The 20,735-nt window shown below is 41.5% G+C and overlaps 2 protein-coding genes and 1 non-coding gene across 7 annotated transcripts; 1 reads left to right on the top strand and 2 right to left on the bottom strand.

Annotated features, from left to right (window-relative positions):
* Positions 1-106: 106 nt before the first annotated feature.
* polg (polymerase (DNA directed), gamma) lies at positions 107-9,664 on the top strand. Of its 5 annotated transcripts, none has more exons than XM_044193400.1 (23): positions 107-209; positions 979-1,571; positions 1,803-1,998; positions 2,221-2,388; positions 2,550-2,696; positions 2,835-2,914; positions 3,042-3,224; positions 3,445-3,587; positions 3,738-3,861; positions 3,966-4,190; positions 4,298-4,415; positions 4,871-4,957; positions 5,203-5,316; positions 5,418-5,578; positions 5,685-5,738; positions 5,841-5,958; positions 6,085-6,220; positions 6,313-6,559; positions 6,686-6,808; positions 6,933-7,101; positions 7,477-7,685; positions 7,779-7,939; positions 8,570-9,664. In XM_044193400.1, the coding sequence occupies exons 2-23, from the start codon at positions 1,000-1,002 to the stop codon at positions 8,626-8,628; spliced, it is 3,594 nt and encodes a 1,197-aa protein (XP_044049335.1). In that variant the 5' UTR covers positions 107-209; positions 979-999; the 3' UTR covers positions 8,629-9,664. The 5 variants fall into 5 exon arrangements, 4 of the variants coding, with proteins under 4 accessions (XP_044049335.1, XP_044049334.1, XP_044049336.1 ...); XR_006377704.1 differs by having other exon boundaries at positions 137-291; positions 7,477-7,611; XM_044193399.1 differs by having other exon boundaries at positions 138-291.
* fanci (FA complementation group I) lies at positions 8,234-19,493 on the bottom strand. The gene is made up of 37 exons (XM_044193398.1): positions 19,105-19,493; positions 18,919-18,991; positions 18,602-18,732; positions 17,914-18,067; positions 17,710-17,767; positions 17,460-17,501; positions 17,218-17,341; positions 17,037-17,122; positions 16,801-16,933; positions 16,630-16,707; positions 16,400-16,536; positions 15,653-15,833; positions 15,456-15,543; positions 15,205-15,335; positions 15,057-15,127; positions 14,827-14,941; positions 14,560-14,682; positions 14,206-14,274; positions 14,003-14,104; positions 13,738-13,917; positions 13,154-13,275; positions 12,899-13,060; positions 12,293-12,472; positions 12,011-12,177; positions 11,839-11,912; positions 11,494-11,610; positions 11,371-11,422; positions 11,160-11,287; positions 10,690-10,755; positions 10,516-10,612; positions 10,202-10,386; positions 10,050-10,106; positions 9,912-9,971; positions 9,658-9,732; positions 9,382-9,477; positions 9,111-9,212; positions 8,234-8,856 (listed from the first exon to the last, which is right to left on the bottom strand). Exons 1-37 carry the CDS (start codon positions 19,195-19,197, stop codon positions 8,794-8,796), a joined length of 3,972 nt encoding a protein of 1,323 aa, XP_044049333.1. The 5' UTR covers positions 19,198-19,493; the 3' UTR covers positions 8,234-8,793.
* A 572-nt stretch (positions 19,494-20,065) lies between these two features.
* trnar-acg lies at positions 20,066-20,138 on the bottom strand. Its single transcript has one exon. It is a non-coding gene; the product is annotated as a tRNA-Arg (tRNA).
* Positions 20,139-20,735: the final 597 nt, after the last annotated feature.

The following is a 20,735-nucleotide window of genomic DNA, read 5'->3' as shown; positions in this document are numbered from 1 at the left end:
TCACCCACATGAATTAATTTAAACAAAGAATTGTTGCTAATCCACCTATGCCCACTGTACAAAACTGTGTCTTATCCTCCATACTGTTAATCCTATCATTTGTTTGTATTGTTTAAAAACAGATGCAGTCATCCGGACCGCTTGGGGTCGCTAACGCTTCGTCTTGCTTTGGTTTTACAACCCACACCCCCGTGGGTAGACATGCTAAGGTAGCAACCTCATTTGCTGTGGAGCGATTTTAAACATATTTTAGTTTATAACTTTAACGTTATACCTGATAACACAGATCTGGTGAGGTGCCCTTTTTGCTTTTAGCCACAGTCTAGCTAACACATTTAGCGAGCGTTATTATTTTGTTTGGTTGCTCACACATTAGCATGGGGTGAGCATGGGTCAAGTGTTAGTAAACACACGTTATCAGGTTGGTGGACTGTTAATTTAACCAAGAAAGTCAAGGAGGTGACTATTGTTCTGCGAGTGTAACTTATCCAGCTATACTAAGCTACAGTAGGTTAAGCTAGCTAACGTTAAACGTTAGTTAACGTAACTTATGTCTAGCGTTAATGTTAAAGTTGATTCTTTTTTTGAGTAAGTTAACCTTATCAGAGTAAAATATTAAGTATTTTTGATTCAGTTCCTCGTCCTCTATAATGTGACTAAATTGTGTGTCAGTACGTGAAGTTAAATGTAAAGTAGGTAGGGATGAATGAAAAAGACCAAGATTTTGTTTTACTCAGAAAAAAATAAACTCAGAAATTGGCTTAGATATCATTTAACGAACCCTTAAAGACCACTTTAGCAAAATCACACATCATAAGATAAATCAACCACTATTGATCTGTATCTAGAACCTACCTTGTACATAGATATAGCTAGCTGCATCTAGTCCCAGTTTGTTCCTGTCATTACATTACATGAGAGGCAAACAGGCTAAGCTGTGTCATGTCATAATGTTGATCTCGTGTCAATGTCTTCCAGCTCTAGTGTCCTCAAGAGGTGATGCTGCATGTGTTGCGCTGTCCTCTGCAGAGGACTCTCATCTCTTTACAATGGACATGTCTACGCTCCTTCTACTCCACCAAGCCTCACTCTTTTCAGGGTGAGGACTCCACAGAGACTCGCCTGAACCCCCTTAACATTCAGATGCTGTCAAGGAACCTCCACGAGCAGATCTTTCGAGGGCTGGAACCAAAGTACAGAGAGGACGATGTGGAGCGCAGCATTAGTCACCTGCAGAAACACCAGCTGTGGGGGAAGGAAACTTCACTGTTACCTAATGTGGAGCTGAAGCTTCCACAAATGTATGGCAAAAATATTGATGAGCACTTTCGTATCTTGGCCGAGAAGCAGAGTCTTCCCTACCTTGAGGCTGCCTCCAAGCTGCAGCTGGCTGAGCTCCCTCCCATGCCACAGGAATGGAGCTGGCAGGTTGGCTGGACACGCTATGGGCCCAATGGGGAGAGTAAGAAGGTTGATTTCCCAGAGGAGTCAGCACTGGTGTTTGATGTGGAGGTGTGCATAACGGAGGGACGGTGTCCCACACTGGCTGTTGCTGTGTCTCCCACTAACTGGTGAGGGACAAGCAAGAATTGTAAAGATCGTGTAAACGGGAGAAATGCACCAACTGGCATTAAACTGTTTATTTTGAGTTGTTTTGCTTAATAGGCAGAGGATAGTTTCCATTGTCCCACTAATGTTACAAAAAGACGTACATGTTTTTTATATATGAAAATGGGATGTGGATGTAAATGTGCAACAGTTAGATTTTAATTATCCAAATGTGTATATTTCTCACTTGTTAGGTACTCCTGGTGCAGTAAGCGTCTGATTGAAGAGCGGTACTCCTGGTCAAACCAGTTGACCCTAGCTGACCTCATCCCACTGGAGACACCTATCAACTCTGCCCACCCGCCAGGGGATCAGTGGAAGGAGAGACTCATAGTGGGCCATAATGTCAGTTTTGACCGATCTTACATTAAGGAGCAATATTTACTAAAGGTCAGTATTCAGAGGGTGGTGTGTTTTAACCTTGTTTCTTATTTGGCTCCTTACCAACTCAGCTTTCTAGCACTCTGTCCTTTGTCTTCGTTTTGTTTGCATCTTTATTGTATGATTTTATGATCCTCGTTGTATTTCACATGAATAAATGTGCCAAGTAGCATGTACCTGCCTGTGGGTGACATCAAAGTTCAGTACAAAAATGTGTTTTCTTTCCTAAAGGGTTCTAAGGTACGCTTCATGGACACCATGAGCCTTCACATGGCCATCTCTGGGCTGACTGGGTTCCAGCGCACACTGTGGATGGCCAATAAGCTGGGTAAAAGGAGGGGTCTTCAGGAGGTCAAGGCACACATTAAGAAAGCTGGACAGAAAAGGGAGGGCCCAACGGTTTGTGTCCTTTATTCACCATATTTCAGCTATAGCATACATTATTAGTGGTAATGTTGTAGCTTTTCTTTTGTTGAAACTGTCAGGATCTTCTGGTTAGATCAGTTGCTTGGCTTTTGTCATCAGCAAAACTTAATGTGACATGCTGTTTTTGTGCATAGATTGGCTCCTGGGACTGGTTGAATATTAGCAGCATTAATAACCTGGCTGATGTCCATGCTCTGTATGTGGGAGGGCCGCCACTGCAGAAAGAGGCCAGAGAGACCTTTGTGAAGGGCAGCATGATGGATGTCAGGAAGAACTTCCAGGTCAGAGGCTCATGACAAATCCTGTGTCAGATTGTCAGCAATCATAGGCCAAATGAATTTATATTACAAGGTCCTCTAAATGACTTGCATTCATCCTGAAGTACAGACAAATAATTTTGGCTTTGCTGACCTCTACAGGAGTTAATGCAGTACTGCGCCATGGATGTTCAGGCCACACATCAAGTCTTCACAGAACAGCTACCCCTCTTCATGGAGAGGTTAGTAAACCCCAACCCACAAACATTTTACGCTATATGCTATATATTACTATTGTCTAGCCAAGAATATGATATTGCTTTGTTCACAATGCTGCAAAATAATGGCATCTCTTTATTCTTTTATTAGGTGCCCTCATCCAGTGACGTTTGCAGGAATGCTGGAGATGGGTGTGAGCTACCTTCCTGTCAATCAAAACTGGGGGCGTTACCTGGAAGATTCTCAGGACATTTACGAAGAGCTCCAGAGAGAGATGAAGAAGTCTCTGATGACTCTGGCGGATGATGCCTGCCAGCTGCTGCAGGATGACAAGTGAGAAAAGTACTAATATATCACCATGTTCCTGACTAGCATATTTTGTAATTGTGGCCATATGTGTGTGATATGGTAAGAAGGATTATAGATTTATGCATTATTTATAGTTCCATAACTCTAAGGCATATGTGCTTTAAGTTGCTTTGTATAAAAACATCCACATTGTATATGTTTAGTGATTTTAAAAAAAAAAACAAAAAAAACATTTTGACTTCAGATACAAAGAAGACCCCTGGCTTTGGGATCTTGAGTGGGATGTGCAGGAGTTCAAGCTGAAGAAAGTAGCAGCCAGCAAGAAGAAACTCTCCAAAAAAGCAGCTGAAACACAAGTCGCTACTCCTCTTCCACACTGGGAGGAAGGTATAAGCTCAGATCCTGGGCCACATTTATAAAGCCAATGTTATTTCTCTCTTTTTTAAGATGGCTGTTTTTAGTTAAAACATTATAACACTGCACAAATGTGTTAAAAATAACAGATGAGATTATTCAGTTGAGCTGTTGTGATATTAGATCCAGGTCCACCCTCAGAAGAGGGGATGGCAAGCCCTTGCCCCAGCAGGCTGGCTGTGGAGAAGCTGAAGGAAACAGTGAATCGACTTCCTAAGAGAAGGCAACATCTGCCTGGACATCCAGGGTAAGATCACTCCCAAGCACCACAGAGTCAGCCAATATTTATTATCTTTCAGTTTCCACTGACAGTGTGAGTCAGTCCTTCTCCCCCCTTACTGTGTCCTTCAGGTGGTATCGTAAGCTGTGTGAGAGGATGTCTGAGGGGGACAGCTGGTCACCTGGAGCCGGCCTCATCAGTCTACAGATGAGAGTGACTCCTAAGCTGATGGGTCTGACGTGGGATGGTTTCCCCCTGCATTACACAGAGAAACATGGGTGGGGTTACCTGGTACCTGGACGCAGGGATAACCTGGTATCTCAGGAGGAAAATACAGGGCCTGTGTGCCCATACAGGTACTTAATACACTGTGCTTGCATCATCTAGGCATTCATTATTTAGTCTTAGATTTTCACAGCATAGCATGTGTGTGCGTTTATTAAAGCATTGCTTTATCTTATAGAGTTATTGAGAGTGTTTACAGAGAGTATTGTGAGCAGAACAGCAAAGAGCAGCCTGAATATCTGGACAGCAACCCTTCGGAGGACCTCATGTGGACAGACAGCACAGTGTGGGCAAAGGTGCATACACTCATAATGTAATTTACCTCATTCTTGTAGTGTTTACAGAAGCGCTTGTTTTTGTAAATATACATAAATCCGCTGTTTAGAAATTATATAAAAGAGATGTTTCTTATAACTTTACATCTGGCCTCATAATCATAAAACAATTAAGTAATCTAGGTGATTGTCTGTACATCCATTGTTATAAACTAGTGCAAACAGGAACTGCTAGTAGCTAATGTAGCATGACTCTCCATGGTGCAGATACAAAATGTAATATTTTTTAAGTTTGTGGTTAAAAAAAAAAGAAGAGGGGGAGCGGGGGGCTGAATTGTTGAATTCTCTGAAGTTTAGATCGCGTAGACCTGGTGTCGGTGTTTATTCAGTGCTGCTTTGGATCATTGATCAGGACCACAGGCTCTAGTCTGGAATGTGTATCCTGACAGAGGTGTGTTTTTTAACCTCATATCAAGGTGGAGGAATTAAGTTCCCTGGAAAGTCTGACAGAGGAAAATGGAGTCAGAGTGACAAAAAATGGGAAGAAGAAGAAGAAAAACGGGGTGAGTGAAATGGTTGTGCAGATTCTTTATGACTTTGTATCATGAACACAAGGGCCATGAACTCTGTATGGTACTGTTAAATTTCTATATTTCAATTTCTTTTATAGCCTTATTAAAATGGAACAGCCCTATCTGGTCTAACATGCAGTCTGTTGCGGTGTGTTTTTTATGTCACTGCTGAACCTTGAACATTAGTTGTGATATGTTGTATGACATGCATAGTTTGCATTCTGTATCACCAACAGTCTGAAGATCCACATTATGTCCCAGAGGAGAGTCACTGCCATTATCACCATGGAAACGGTCCCTACAATGATGTAGATATCCCAGGGTGTTGGTTTTTCAAATTACCTCATAAGGTGAACTTTCACTGTTTATCTAGTGTCCTGAATAACCAGCATTGGCACATTGTCACTTCATTGAGTTACTTTCATCGTCTCACAGAATATGTGTGTTTCAGGATGGTAATCACAACAATGTTGGCAGTCCTTTTTCAAAAGACTTTCTGTCCAAGATGGAGGATGGCACTCTCAGGGCAGGACGAGGTGGAACCAATGCTACACGGGCTCTAGAGATCAACAAAATGATCTCCTTCTGGAGGAATTCCCATAAACGCATAAGGTGCCCGTCAATTTCCACCATAAAGTTACTCATCTTTTTGGATGATCACAGTCAGCTTTGTCAGTCATAAAGATGGTGAATACATGATTTTATTGTCTTCTCATAGCTCTCAGATGGTGCTGTGGCTGCAAGAGGAAGAGCTTCCTTGGACTGTCAGTGGGTATGTCTGTTGTATCAATAGCTGTCATGTATTTTATTTTATTGATCAGCCATAGTGGGGAAAAGGCATTGCTGTATATAACAACTTTTCTGACTCCCAAAGACACAAAGAGTTTGATAAAGAGGGCCAGTATGGTGCCATATTACCTCAAGTCATCACCGCTGGAACAGTAACGCGTAGGGCTGTTGAGCCAACGTGGCTGACTGCCAGTAATGCACGGGTACGACAAAGAAAAACCTCACATCACATTGCAAGTCTGATCCTACTGACCCAGCTGCCAGTTTGAACTAAATTTATCAGCCTGTAGAGAAATTTTGTATGTATGGACTGTTTTTTGTGTCCACAGCGGGATCGAGTTGGCAGCGAGCTGAAGGCCATGGTGCAGGTACCACCTGGATATCACCTGGTGGGGGCAGATGTAGACTCTCAAGAGTTGTGGATCGCTGCTGTGCTTGGAGAGGCTCACTTTGCCGGCATGCACGGTCAGATTTGTCCCTTTTGAAATCTAGTTCTTAATTAAACTTATTACACCATATTATTGACGTTGTTGATCTTATGTCCCTGCTGGGTTCAGGTTGTACAGCGTTTGGCTGGATGACCCTTCAGGGAAAGAAGAGTCAGGGTACTGACCTGCACAGCCGCACTGCTGACACTGTGGGCATCAGCCGAGAGCATGCCAAGGTGTTCAACTATGGACGCATTTATGGTGCAGGGCAACCCTTTGCTGAGAGGCTGCTAATGCAGTTCAATCACCGCCTCAATCAGACAGAAGCTGCCAGTAAGGCCAGGCAGATGTACGCCTTAACAAAAGGCATACGCAGGTACACTCAACAAGTTGAACAGTTGTGTGTGCAAGTGAAGATTTTATTTTTTAGTTAGGTTTAGTCGTTTGTGCAAAGGTGATTAAGTTGAGCTCTTGTGCTGCATGTTTGTGTTTGTTTTGTCAGCTACCGTCTGACAGAAGAGGGTGAGTGGCTGGTCAATGAACTGGGTATAGAGGTGGAGAGGGAGGAAAATGGAAGTGTCACCCTGCAGGAATTGCGGAGGATCACTAGACTGGCGTCACAGTGGTGAGGGAGCGAGTAAAACATCACACAAACATCTACACCCACTTGTCAGTGTCACAACATATTCTCCTACATCCTCTCGGTTGCTCTGTTCCTTCATTTCCCTCTGTGTTCCTTATCTCCTCAGCTCTCGGCGGAAGAAGTGGGATATGGTCGAAAAACGTCTGTGGGCTGGAGGTACAGAGTCGGACATGTTCAATAAGCTGGAGAGCATTGCTCATTCAGCCCAGCCAGCCACTCCTGTTCTAGGCTGCAGGATAAGCAGAGCGCTGGAGCCCAAGGCAGTTAAGGATGAGGTGAGGCAGTGCTGATCAGTGGGACAGACCAACATGCTGGTAATCAACTAGCATGAGCAGTCCACATCAAGAGCCTTGTGTGCCAAAAACCCTTTTTTCATTAGTATAACATTGTAATGTTCATTGCCTTTTATTATTCTACTGTCCACTTTGTCATTAAGGGTAGGCTAAGTTCTAAAAATCTGATCATAAACTGCTTTGAAGAAGAAATTATTAGCATATTAGTGGCTGTTTTTTTTTTTTTAAATTAATAATGAATTACATATGTTACCCAAGAGCCCGAACTGGTTGAGATCCCTTGTTACTGGTAATGGAGGCTCTGAACCACCATCTCTTCAGCTTTAAAGTAAGATGTTGTCATATTTTATTTGTCAGTTTATCACGAGCAGAGTGAACTGGGTGGTCCAGAGCTCTGCAGTGGACTACCTACATCTGATGCTGGTGGCCATGAAGTGGCTCTTTGAGGAGCACGACATCGATGGCCGTTTCTGCATCAGCATCCACGATGAGGTGCGGTACCTTGTCTGCAGCGAAGACCGTTACAGAGCAGCGCTGGCACTTCAGGTCACAAACCTGCTCACGAGGTCTGCTCACAACGTAATATTTATTCTTCCCTGTCCTATTCACTGTAGAATAGGCAATAAACTTTTCTGCTTGTGTGCGTCTGTCTCCTGCAGGAGTGTGTTCGCCTATGCGTTAGGCATGCAGGACCTTCCCCAGTCAGTAGCTTTCTTCAGTTCGGTTGACGTTGACCAGTGTCTGAGGAAGGAGGTCACCATGGACTGCGTAACCCCCTCCAACCCCACAGGTCTGGAACGAAGATACAGCCTACAACCTGGTGAGTTCTGCACACCATCATCGGGCTTTATTAAAAAGAAAATCTGTAGTATGAGGCATATTATATTTATTGTACAAATGTATAAAAAAAGACAGAAGGGGAAATTAAGGATTTTCAAAGCCCTGCAGGTATCAAAATCATTTTGGGTACATGAATTAATATTTTTTTCATGTGCACAATTGATCACTTTGAGGGTACCTCAATACAGTGCAGAAGAATTAACCCATAGATAGAACCCCAAGTATGTCCATGTGTCCAAAATCAAAATGAAACTATATCAAAGCCAAGAAGCGATTTTACATTGTCAGTGACCTTTCAGTTTATTTGCACTGCATTACACAGCCTTCTGTGACCTGGCCAGAGAAGAATAAAAAGGAGAATTGAAATAATGTACAATGAAATTATTAATGTCAGGGAATTAATTACAAATTTGTGCACACAAACTATCAACATTTTTACTCCTGCAAGGCTAAAATTCCATGCAAGACACAATCATCATATCATATCATATCATATCATCATAAACGGTGTTTAGAAATACATGTCATATACAAATTCACATTTCTTTGAATAAAGTGAACTATAGGAACACAATCAGATTGTTGAACAATGTGTGCAAACTTTCCACAGGTGAGGCCTTGGACATCTACCAAATCATCGACATCACTAAAGGCTCTCTGGACAAATGAAGATAGCACTTTGTGGGTCAAGCTACTGTTATTCAGAACAGCAGTTCAAACACACCTCTGCCACGAGGCCATTCAGCAGCTGGTCAAAGTTGAAGATCAGTGAGGAATTTGGAGATGTGTGTATCTCTCTCACACACAGACACACACACACACAGGAGTCTTAGCTCACTGTTTTCTCTTCTTCTGTTTGGGTTCATGTGTCTCCTCTGCGTCCTGTGACTCTGTGGTCTGAAAGGAATGGAAGAAGAAACAGACACTGAGATCTCAGCCAGCAGAAGCCTGCTGGAATAGAGTGTTCAATAAAATTAAATGTTCAAAACACATCACACATGGAAAAGCATTTCAACAATTAGCTAAATCGGCATAGTAAAAAAACTGCTTATGTAATCAAGAATAAAAAAAAAACAATTGCACTCTGAATGTGTAAGGAAAGACAGCGTGGACCTTTGGAGCTGCTAGTTACAGTATGAGATTGCACTCACCTCCTGACTGTCGCCCTGCTCCTGCAAGGCTGCGTCCAGAGTAGCAAGGTTGATACGGAAATCTCTTGAGGTGCTCAGCTTCATGTACTGCATCAGATTTACCTGCACAAACATACACACAGATGTTGGTGCAACACTGCATATGAGTGGCCTAACTGATGACGGTGTTCAGGGAGCTTTCTGTGTTTTGCTCAATGTTCTGTTTCTTTATAATCTGGCAATTGAGAATCATATTTTGTCAACTGTCTCAAGCAATCCAGTTCACACATACCTTTGATTTCTTTGAGAGTGTGATGAGGTATTTCTCATACTGCTCAATGCTGAAGATCAAGTTAGGGATGGCCTTTGTCTCACGCAGAAGTTTGGACTACCAAGAGAAAAATCGAGAAACTAATTCTGAATGGATTCATTCAAAACCAATTTGTTTGAGGGTCAGACGTTTTTTGTTGGTATAATAAAGAAAAACTGAAAATTTAAATGTATTGTTGCTATAATCAATCACATTAATCATTAAAATTACATGATTATAGGAGATAAATGTCCTTACAGATGCAGCAATGTTCACTTCATTCCTTTTCTTTTTCTTCTTGTCATCTGCACCTCCACCACTAAATTCTCCACTCTTAATAGAGAAAACACATTGTTTTCAAAACATCAACACTCCCTCTTTAAGCCGAAGTTGCTTGTGTCGAAACCATAACTGACAAACTCAAACAGCACAGTCATGATAAGAGATTATTATTTGTCTGAAAACCTGGAGCTTTGGCGGGGACTAGTTTATAAAACTGGACTGAGCGGTACCTGTGCGTATGTGATGAAAGAGTAGCACTGCGGTGTTAGGTGGGAGCCAGACAGTTTGACCTACACAGAAAATACTAGATTAGCATGACATCAGAAGTACTAGAAGATTCAAACAGAGAAACAATACCTCAGACTCACCAGCTTCTCAAAGCGTGCTGGCAGTGCACCGTGCTGGCTGGCACACACCTGGATGTACTAAAATGACACATGGAGAAAATAAATTAATGTCACACTAGCCAAACTTCACAAACTATATTCATACTGAGATCACAGAGTGGACAAATACGCACATATTTGACCAGGGTGGTGAGGATGGTGTATGTGCGAGTCAGTTCTCTCAGCAGTGTAATGGTGCAGGTGCCAGGCAGCAGAGCCGTCTGGACCAGCTCATTTAATGCCGTCAAAAGAGTCCCAAGCTGCAGCGTCACCGCTTTCTCTATTGGATCCTGCTGGCCCGCAGTCTCGGTGGCCTCAACTACACATCAGGAATGTAACATCACAGAAGTTTTAGTGCCATCCCCTGACAGAGATGCATCTCCTCCCTTGTCCCCTCTCAACTCTTACCATTAATCCAACTGAGCATCAGTGTGAAAAGACTTCTTACCAGAGCCAGATTTGTCAGAGGATGCCTGGCTTTTCTTTCTAGCAATCAGCCAGTCCACTTCATCAAGCACTCTGTCGACCTGAGACAGGACCAGTAGCTGGGGAAAGAGATTAAAGTGACGATGAAGACGATGAGCACACTGCGCAAAGAGAAGTTATAAGAACCAACACTCACTGCTGCTGTTGTTGCAGTCTTCATGTTGACAATGGCAAAGTGTGACTGTTTTTCCACTTCCACATCCTGATCACACAGAAAGAAAAGGCAGAATAAAAAACTAGCTTCATTCAAAAAGTGGCCTGTTAATTTTGGCTGAATTGCTAGCTTATTGTCATCAATTTGCTGTCATAAATGTATTGTTGGTACTGCAAAACGAAGGCCAAATGATAAGTGCGGATTACTGTTGAAAAGTATTAGTCATGTGGTGACGACAGCTGGCATCATACTTGAATAAATAAATGTTCTAACATGGCCAAAATCTACTAATCCTTTAACACTGAAAATTGAGATATACACAATAAACTAATTCACTGTGTGCCATAATTAAATCACTAAACTTGCTGGTATGAACTGCTGCCTTGCAATTATTTTTAAGGTTTAATGCCAAATTGCTTGTGCTCTGAACACTAAAGTGTATTTGTGTGTACCTGATCGATATCTCCCAGTTGGCTGTGGATGTCTTGGCAGAGCTCCAGCAACAGGCTTACAGGACTCTTATAGAGAACATGCAGGTTGAAGAGAAGAGAGAGCAGGCCCTTGGAGAAAGCAGAATCCTCTGAAAGAGAGAAATAAACAGACCTCAGAACACACCTTACTGTACCTAACATGGACACACATATTAAGTAAACTGATACTCACCAAAACTGGTCTTCTTGCAGATTTTCACAACCCATGTGATCATCTGAACAAACTGTAGATTGAGACGTGTGTTAGTGGAACTACAGAATTTGTCCTATGAAGTGCACTTAAGAGTACACCTACCTGTTGGGAGGAGGGCTTTAGCTGGCGTGAGAGCACACTCAAGATGCTGACCAGCAGCTGAGCCTCTTTGCTGTTAAATTCTTCCTCACCTCCACTTAACTGTGTGAACAGTGCCCTCTATTGACAAGCAAATAAAATTGGATTTTAGCATAGATGCTCAGATGGGGTGGAGCAGTCCTCGCTCCATTTAAAACATTAAAACAGGTTTGTATTGGACATTAAATGACTCCTGGTACAAAATGTTTTAGCCTGACACATCCTATCAGAATGACAAGCAATGGATAGGCATGACTTACACTTTTCCATTAGAAAATAAATGTTTGGAAATAAGTAGTATAGATGCACCTGAAACTGTTGGATGTATAAGTTCATCTCTGTAACACTGCCATCGTCTGGCTCGGCATTGTCCTCTGATATGTCTATGAGGAACACAAAAAATGATGTGTTCCTGTGTACTGTTCAGGTGTAAAACCTAAAATTCACTGCTTTTGCAGTTTGAAAACTGTGTGTGTCTGACCAATGGTGGAGAGGAGCTGGGCCATCCTGTCTGGATAGCGCTGCTGGCAGGTTGTGAAGATCCTGAGCAGACCTTCCAGACACAGCTGGGACAGGCTGGAGCGCTTCTCCTTCCTCCCTGTGTCCTCCACGACGCTAGGGATGTTGGTGTAACGCCACATCAGCACACTGGGGCGACAATCATACGAAGACAGATCTCTCATTGGTCAAACAATGTCATAGAAAACAAAACCATGAACACGGTCTATCTAAAATGTTGTTATTTAGGCCAAGGGATTCCAACCTTGTCATGTCACAGAGGAAGCGGAAAGTTCTGTCTGTGTTCTGTCCATCTGGGCCATCTGTGTGTCCAGTTTCCTCCAGCTGCTGGATCTTCTGTACAGCCACACTTACTGCATAACGCACAAATTCTCCACTTGAGCGAAGCACTGAGAGAGCCTCCTCTCTGCTCTGAGTACTGTCTCTGAAAGCAAAAAAAAAAAAGGCAAAAAAACATGCAGTCATGTTTAATTCTAGAAATTATTTTTAATGTATTGCTGTTGTCAATACTACTCTTGATTCAATGCACGTTTAACATACATTTTTGTAAACCAGTTAAGACGTTTACATAGGATGTCTAACTCTTAGCTCTTCAAGTTTGCTTAGTACTTGTAACTTTCATTTTAATAAATGTTATACAAAGAGTATTTTTGTACTGGCTACAAATATTGCAGACAACATACAATCCAGTCAAGACATGTAATAACTAAAAGAATGAATACAGTATTTATAGAAGCCGTTTTCAGGTGTATATATTGTGATTTAATTAAATTAATGTGACCTTTATATTCAGACAGAACCAGTAAGTGTAACAGTAATCCATGTAAACATAGCCACCGAAAGCATTTACCTGAAGAGCACAATGAGGAGAGTTGATATGAAGCCCAAAGAGAGTAAACTGCGGGGGATCTTGTGTGAGGGTGCTCGACCCTTTCCGGATTTCTCCTTCAGGATCTCAGACAGCTTTTGGTAGCGGCTGAACAGCTCCATGAGCTCCTCGAAGCGGCTTTTACTGCAACACACAAGTACACAAATAAAAAATTCCCCACTTTAACAACATTTATGCTACACAATACACGACCATACAAAGAGAGGTGGTAGTTACCTGTAGTTGGCTTTGATGAAGTTGTACTCCATTAGGACCTCATACACTCCCATCACCAGCACAGCATAGATATTATTCTTCACCCCAACACTGGATCCCATGGAAAACTCAGCTGACTTGTCCTGATCAACAAACAGACAGTATATGGCTTAAGATGATGCTTCCAGTGCCACAATGTTAATAACTAGCAAGAGTAGGGACAAGCATGCACACTGTAAGTGAGGAACACAGAGTACAGCTGATATACAACTCAAAAAGAAAATGTTCATCAATTCATTCTTAGGGATAGATGCTTATTTGCTTCCTGTGTGCACATCACAAGGACTCCCATATTTTCTTCAACCAGACTACTAATGTTATTAAAATTACAAACAGTTAGTACTTCTCATCTTATAGCCATGTGCAGGTCACTAAGACATAATTAGTAAGACCAATAAAATGTTATTGATGCCGATCGTGGGAAAGTCCCTCCTGCTGTTAACCAGAGAGTGGGGGAGTTAAAGACTGAGCCGGACCTTTGAAAACCATACAGTGTAGTTCAGTGTACAGTTTTACAGCATATGCTCCTGTCCTGATATGCATACCAGTTCAAAGTCCTCCAGTTCACTCTTGATCATGCGTCTTGTCATGCTCTCTAGGATTGTCTGTAGTTCAGACTGGTATCCCTCCTCCTCCTCATCACTGTCGTCAGCATTGGGGTTGGCTGATCGCCGCATGTTCTGCAGCCACAGCAGGCAATGCACAGTACAGCTCACCAGATGGGCCTGACAGGGAACAAACACTATTTATAGCAGACATTAACGCAACAAAAACACAGTCACAAAAATGCTACAATGCAGACAAGAGTACCAGTGGGTCCTGGAGGTAGACTTGGTCTCCCAGAGCTGTGATGCACGGTTCCAGTTTCACCGGGGGCAGGAGGTCTTGTTCAGGCTCGTAGCACCGCTTCAGCTAAGGATACAAAGACATGACATACAGCTCTCCATGTTATAGATAACATGACAAAGAGGCCATTACACCTAACACAGTATGCACTTAGTACACACACATACCTGTGAGAAGAGGGTCTGCATGATGGAGCTTGCAAGTTGAGAGTTGCGACGGAGAACATCATAGAAACCCTGAAATAGGTGAGAAATTGTTTTCTCAATATAAAACATGTCTTTCCACACACTAAATGTTATCCGCTGCACCGATTAATCACAAAAGCATCATACTACAAATGTTGAAGGGTTTCTTCTAGAATTTTGTCTGTAGTTGAAAGATATGTATACAAGATGCTAAAGGTGGAGTAAAAGAAGTGGTTCCTAAGCTTATCAAGACCATCATGGTTATAATAATTGTAACAGCATGTAGCAAAAACTTAAATCAACTAATAAACATGACATAGAAAAGAGACCTCTAACCTCATAGAGCATGAGGCGCACATCTGCCTGCTGGCCGAGGCAGCGACGTAGGCTGCTGAGGATCTCCAGACAGAACGCTTCATTGGCAGCAGAGTTGTAACGAGAATGAACATCCACTTGGATCTATTCAGGGGTTCAGGCAGACGGTTACTATAAGACAGATTAGGTTAAAATTGCACATATTTTCCGCAGCTGCAGATGTTTTCCAGCACCCTTGTTGCACATGCATCTATGGAAAGACCGCATACAGTCGAACTGGCAATGTACCTGGCTAGAGGAGATTGCCTGGCTACACTGGCTCGACGCCAAGCTGCCCAACACTTTGAAGTTCTTCAGCAGCAACAAGAAGCCAGTCACTGCAGACTTCCTGCCGTCCAGTTGGCTAGCAGAGAGTCATATGGGGTGGGGGAGAACAGTGTAAGAAAGTATCTTTATTTGAGGTTTTAAAACTGCCTTTCTTTTTATCTACACAGTAGTGTAAATAAAGCAGTACACACCTGGAAAACATAGCTTTGCGGAGAACTAGAATCAAAGCATCTTTCAAGGACATACTGACTTTGAGCAGGGGCTGGAGATTAAACAGAGAATAATGATTAAACAATGGAAACTTCTACAATGTGAGTGTGTGTGTGTCTTTTTAGGTACCTGGACAGCTTTTAGTAGACCCTGAACAGTGGCCAAGGGCAGGAATGACAGGTGGTCAAATGTCTCTGTCACCTTGGACGATGACTCCAGGAGGATCATGGGAGCAGAGACCACAATGTCAGAGAAAAGGTCTGATGATACAGAAACAAAAAACAAAAAAGAAATAACAAAAAGTCAAAATCTAGTCTCTAGACTGACCTGACACTGGTGTACATGTGAAAGCTGGGACTAATATCTAAATGTTGTTTTACCTAAGTAATGATTGACAGGTGAAGCTGTCTTTGTGACCAATCGATTCAACACCTGCTCCAGTATCTCGCCTCTGATAGGCTCATGCATCTGTTGCAGAAGGAACACATCCTCCAGTGAGAAAATACAGTATAAACATGTAGTCAATAATCAGTCATTGACAATGTCATAACTCTAGAAAATAAAAAACAAATGTTACCTTAAAGCCCTGCAAGAGCACCTGTCCTCCCAGCTTAGAGGCCTGCTGAGCTGGGGTCCGGGCTATGGTAGAAGACCCTTCTGTGGTCTTGCCAAATGGTCCAGGTTTGGGTCCAAATGTATCCATAAGGAAGAAGCCCAGCTGCACCAGCCCCTGGGTCACATGATCCCAACCGAACACACTGCACAGGTGGAAGAGTAGAATTCACATGAAAATATTGTGTTCATGATAGATGTGAGATGATAATGTGGTGTATCTTCACTTTATATGTCTTACTGGAAAAAGAAAAATCTTAATGGTCATCACACAGCCACAGGTTTATTTTCACCCAACCAATTTTTTATTACTCTTTGCCAGTCACTAACTGGCAACACAGGAAAGACAGAAGAGAGTGTAGAAATAGGGAAAAATATACTAGTTTTCTAAACCTGGTTTTCTCATAGTGATCATTTACTTTAACTTCTGAGTAACCTGGTATTTTGTTAAAACTTAAAATATGTGCATGTCAATTGAGCATTGTGTTTTAATTACATTTTAAGACTAAATCATTTTCAAAATAATCTATCTGCATACGTGAATCTCAAGCAGTTCACCTGGTGTTTAAGTCTTTTTTGACCACCTAAACTTAACTGGTGGCCACCACAGATAACTGCTGATGAAAATATATCTTATCATTTTGGCCAAGAAAATCATATCAGGGCATACATAGTTCTTATGTTAAAGGTTTAATTGTTTTGATGCTCTGACCTGTTTTTGACTGTGTCCAGTATCATCTGAGCCACACTGCAGTGCCCAGGCAGGAGGTCCTGCAGGAACTTTGAGCCCTGCTGCAGCTGCTCATCCTTGAAGCTCTTGACGATTGCCCCCTTCAATAGGTCAAACACCTACCCAAACCAGGGAAAGGAGAGAAAAAATAAGTGAACAGAAAAGATAAACTAAAATAAGTGAGTATAGGGAAAATAGTACAGATTTCTCACCTGCTCTTCATAACGCTGGATGCGTGCCACGGAGAGCAACAGGGCGACACTGAAAGGGCACAGGTCCCCATAAGATGTCTGCAGAAATGCAACTCAGGATTTATGGCATACTCTACATTACAAATGTAATCAAAAATAACTTCAAAAACAGACAGAAGAGTAATACATAACCTTAAAACTTTTAAGGAATTCTCTCCCGAGTTCATGGTCGAGTCGTATAGCAAAGACTATGTGGAGGATAGCGGTGCCCTCCACATGTCTTAACTGGTCCTGTGGGATGGACTGAACCTCTAGATCCAGGCTCCTGAGGAAGAAACAGCAAAAACAACAATCAAGTAAATGGAAAGTAGGCAGTAATATTTAGAGTGAATACAGTATCTGCCACTCGCATTGTATGAGCCACTCACTCTCCGTGTTTGTGCTCTTCTTCCTGGCGAACATCTTGCTCCTTAAAATAACTGATGATTCCATCCAGGACCTGTTTCTTACAACCCTAACAGACATGGTGCAGGGCAGGCACTTAGATCATTAGAAGAAAGAGGAAAACATGATTACCTGTTGCTGAAAATCAACATGTTACACACACACCTTTGCAGATAAAAGCAGCAGCTGATAAACCAGTGGTGGGATCTCCTGCAGATCCAGTTTGGTGAACATCCTCAGTACTTTATCCACCAAAAACCGCAGCTCCTCTGATGACAGGGGCACATCCCTAAAATGAGGCATTGCGATATCATTGTGAAAGTAATAAAAAAAGGAAAAGACAAGGTACTGCAATAAACTTGTATCATTCTGTAGGATATGATGGTCTGATATTCAAAAAGTGTTACCTGAACATGGTTGTTAGGTGGATAACACATTGCGGGTCCCATCTGCATGGGAAAGAAACAAACACAAAAAAGGAATAGATAAATACAAACATCCATATTGTTAATATTCCATATCTAATGGCTTGGCCTTAAATATTTCATCTCAGTGAGGAGAGTGGATGCGCCACTGTTATCATATATGCTTGTGCAAAACACTGTCAAGAACTCCTTAAACTCCATGTAAAATTGCACAAATCTGAGACACCCTCACCTGCTGGAGCAGAGGCTGTTGATCAGCTGTTTCTTGTATTCGTCACCACTGAGTTCCCCTAAAGTTATGATAAAAAGCAACCACAAGAGACAGAGATTCATCATCTCTTAACATTTGCACCTTGTAGATAACACCATTAAGAGGTTGATGTATTTAATACAACATTAAATAACAAAGATACCAGGGCTAGTAATTTGCACTTACCTTTGCCATAAGACAAAGCTTCACAGGCTGAAAGGGCAGTAAGCACAGTAGGAAATAGCTCCAGGGATTTCCCACTGCCCATTTTTCCCACCTTGATGGCTTCAACAAAAAGAGACGCCAGTTGTGCAAGAGAGGGTCCAGGCAGTGTATGAGTCTGTGCACAACATTTAAGAGGCAAAATGGTTATTAGACAGATGCGTCTGTGCTGTACTGAAAATATGAACAAAGGAAAAGAACACAATATGTGAAGACATGTTTAAAACTGATGGAACAGCAACTCAGTACAGGATGCTGTATTAAAAAAACTTAACACAATATGAAAAATCTAGTAGCCCCAAGAAATGTTGTTTTAATCATTAGATTTGTAATAATTTCTACATCTGAAGATATTTTAGCATTAAGTTGATGACGTATTGTCTTACATCCTCATATCCTGATAGTATTAGGCAGTGATGAGAGCTCAAAACAGCCGTTAGCGTTGACAGGTTGTTATTTAAGACTAATGCATTTGAAGACCAGTACAACCACAATCCTGGCAGTTACAAGACATTACATGACTTTATACACCTGTCATTACTTGTTGCTGCCTTTTGACACAAGAGCCGTTTTCATTAATAGAAGTCACTTGGGGTGGTGTCTTGTATAAATAGTTACTCTAGAAAAGCATCATAATCAGGCTTTTTTTTACCTCCAGCATCAGCAGTCCAATGATATCAGCAGCCACATCAGCCTGAAGATCCCCGGACTCGCACAGAGGGATGCAGTGTTGATAAACAAGAAGTGTGCGGTTTGACCCTTCAGTGGAACTGGGTGGAGAGCCTAAACAAAAGCGCACACACTTTACTTTTACTGCACAGGATACCATGTGCGACATTAAAACCAATGCAGGTCATTTAAACGTGTATTAATAATTCCCACTGGAGATATGACAGTGTAAGCCTGACAGCTGTGTTATAATCTTTAACACCACTGAAGTACTAACACTAGCTGACACTGTGTACTTACCTTTAAATATGCCTTTAATCATGGCACCGACCTTCTTACCATTTAGTGCGCCGGTGGTAATCACAGTGATCAGCTAGAAAGCAGATAACCGACAGGGAAGTATTTCAGACATCCGACAAGACTTTTGCCTTTTTGTAGAGATTTAGAAATGTAGTGGGCTAAGTTGACGAAATAATTTAGCGTTACCTGGTCATTTGGAAGGGAGGACAGGTACTTCTGAAGTTCGTCGGTACTGTCTCCATCTGACAGTGTGACGATTTTATTCATTTCAGCCCTCATGATCAACCTGAGTGGCTGGTCAACGTAGATAGCAAGAAATCCCCGTTTGTTGTCAACCTCAGCAAGCTTGTTGTTACTGTAGTTAAATGTTAAATTTGATAAACTAAGTGCACAAATTAAACATTTACCCTTGCTTGTCGATCGTTTTGTAAAATTTGATATTGGAAGTCCAATTAATTTTAGTGAACTAATCTGGAAAAAAGCAAAGTCAAGCTAAGTTAAGTATCTTTGGTAACGCTTTCATACTATGTAACGAATTTCCCGCCAGCGCACACTTCCTGTTTTGCTTCGTGGTTGCCACGTTTGGCTCAAAGTATCCCACAATTACAGTATTTGATATTCCAGTAAACCTAATATTCCATCGTAAAGTAAAATGTGTGTAAAAACATAACATATGTTTTAGTAAAATATAATAATTTAGTAACATAATGCTACAGCCGTATAATTGCCACTTAAAAGATAACATTTAGTAGAAAAACCTGATTTCTATAGACCTGTCAACCCCGTTTACAAGGCACGCCTACAGTGCATGTCACATGGTCGCAAAAACGTCGGTTACCCTCTCTCTCCCCGTTTCATGTCTACCTCTTCATCTGTCACTATCAAGTAAAGGAAAAAATGCCCCAAAAAATAATCTAAAGAAATAAGAAAACATTACAACATGTCCTGGAATCTCACGGCTCAGAGTCGTGGATTTATTTCACTGGTAATAGTCACCGCATCACTAACTGCCAACAGCCACACGGTTTGTGGACAAAAACTACGTTTATCAAAAAGAATAACTTAAAATAGACTAAATGGAGATACATTTAGATACATAACAATCCAAAGGAACAGTCGACAACTCTTCTTTATGCAGGAAAAGAATCGAGCCAGCCAGGAGTCGAACCTAGAATCTTCTGATCCGTAGTCAGACGCGTTATCCATTGCGCCACTGGCCCGAGCTGATAACTATGGATCTGACTAGCTATTTAGTGATCATCATTAATATATTAATATATATATATATATATTAATATATATGCTTTTTTATTCTTTATTTGGATCCCCAATTATCTAAAACAGGCCAAAATAGATATGTATGGGTCAGTCAATGTATTTGAGTTGTTTGCAGAGTATGCTAATTTGTTATTGTATTGTATTATTGTATAGTATTGCTAATTTAGCCCCTGTGCATAGGAATAGTTTCAGAATGTTATAGTGCACAGGTTGTGGCATGAGCAAAGCAACTGAGAATAGCTAACATTAAATGAAATATATAGGTCCAGTAGTGTATTTAACTGGTGATAAGAAATGAAACTGAACAGCTACATATAATACATTATTGGAAAACACTGTATCAAAGACAGACAAATGACATCCAAATGTTGCATAACCTCTTTTGCATGAGAAGTAATAGACACACAGACTTCAGTTCAGTGTCATTTAATTTATTTTGGTTAGATAGGAGTTCAGGATACAAGGATACCATACAAGGATACAAAGGCTGTATTGTCATATGCAGAAATAAACAAGTTATCAATGCAATGAAAATCTTA

Source organism: Siniperca chuatsi, linkage group LG4 (assembly GCF_020085105.1).
Source record: "Siniperca chuatsi isolate FFG_IHB_CAS linkage group LG4, ASM2008510v1, whole genome shotgun sequence".
NCBI lineage: Eukaryota > Metazoa > Chordata > Actinopteri > Centrarchiformes > Sinipercidae > Siniperca > Siniperca chuatsi.
Note: the sequence above shows the minus strand (reverse complement) of the source record. Positions and strands in the feature narration are given on the sequence as shown.

Excerpts from the sequence above, each read along its gene's own strand:
- fanci (XM_044193398.1), bottom strand. The coding sequence starts at position 19,197 with ATGAGGGCTGAAATGAATAAAATCGTCACACTGTCAGATGGAGACAGT. Across the intron at positions 17,502-17,709 it reads AACAGCCTCTGCTCCAGCAG|ATGGGACCCGCAATGTGTTA; the intron begins GTGAGGGTGTCT and ends TTTCCCATGCAG. Across the intron at positions 17,123-17,217 it reads TGCTGCTTTTATCTGCAAAG|GGTTGTAAGAAACAGGTCCT; the intron begins GTGTGTGTGTAA and ends CATGTCTGTTAG.
- polg (XM_044193400.1), top strand. The coding sequence starts at position 1,000 with ATGCTGCATGTGTTGCGCTGTCCTCTGCAGAGGACTCTCATCTCTTTA. Across the intron at positions 1,999-2,220 it reads AGGAGCAATATTTACTAAAG|GGTTCTAAGGTACGCTTCAT; the intron begins GTCAGTATTCAG and ends TCTTTCCTAAAG. Across the intron at positions 5,579-5,684 it reads AATTCCCATAAACGCATAAG|CTCTCAGATGGTGCTGTGGC; the intron begins GTGCCCGTCAAT and ends GTCTTCTCATAG.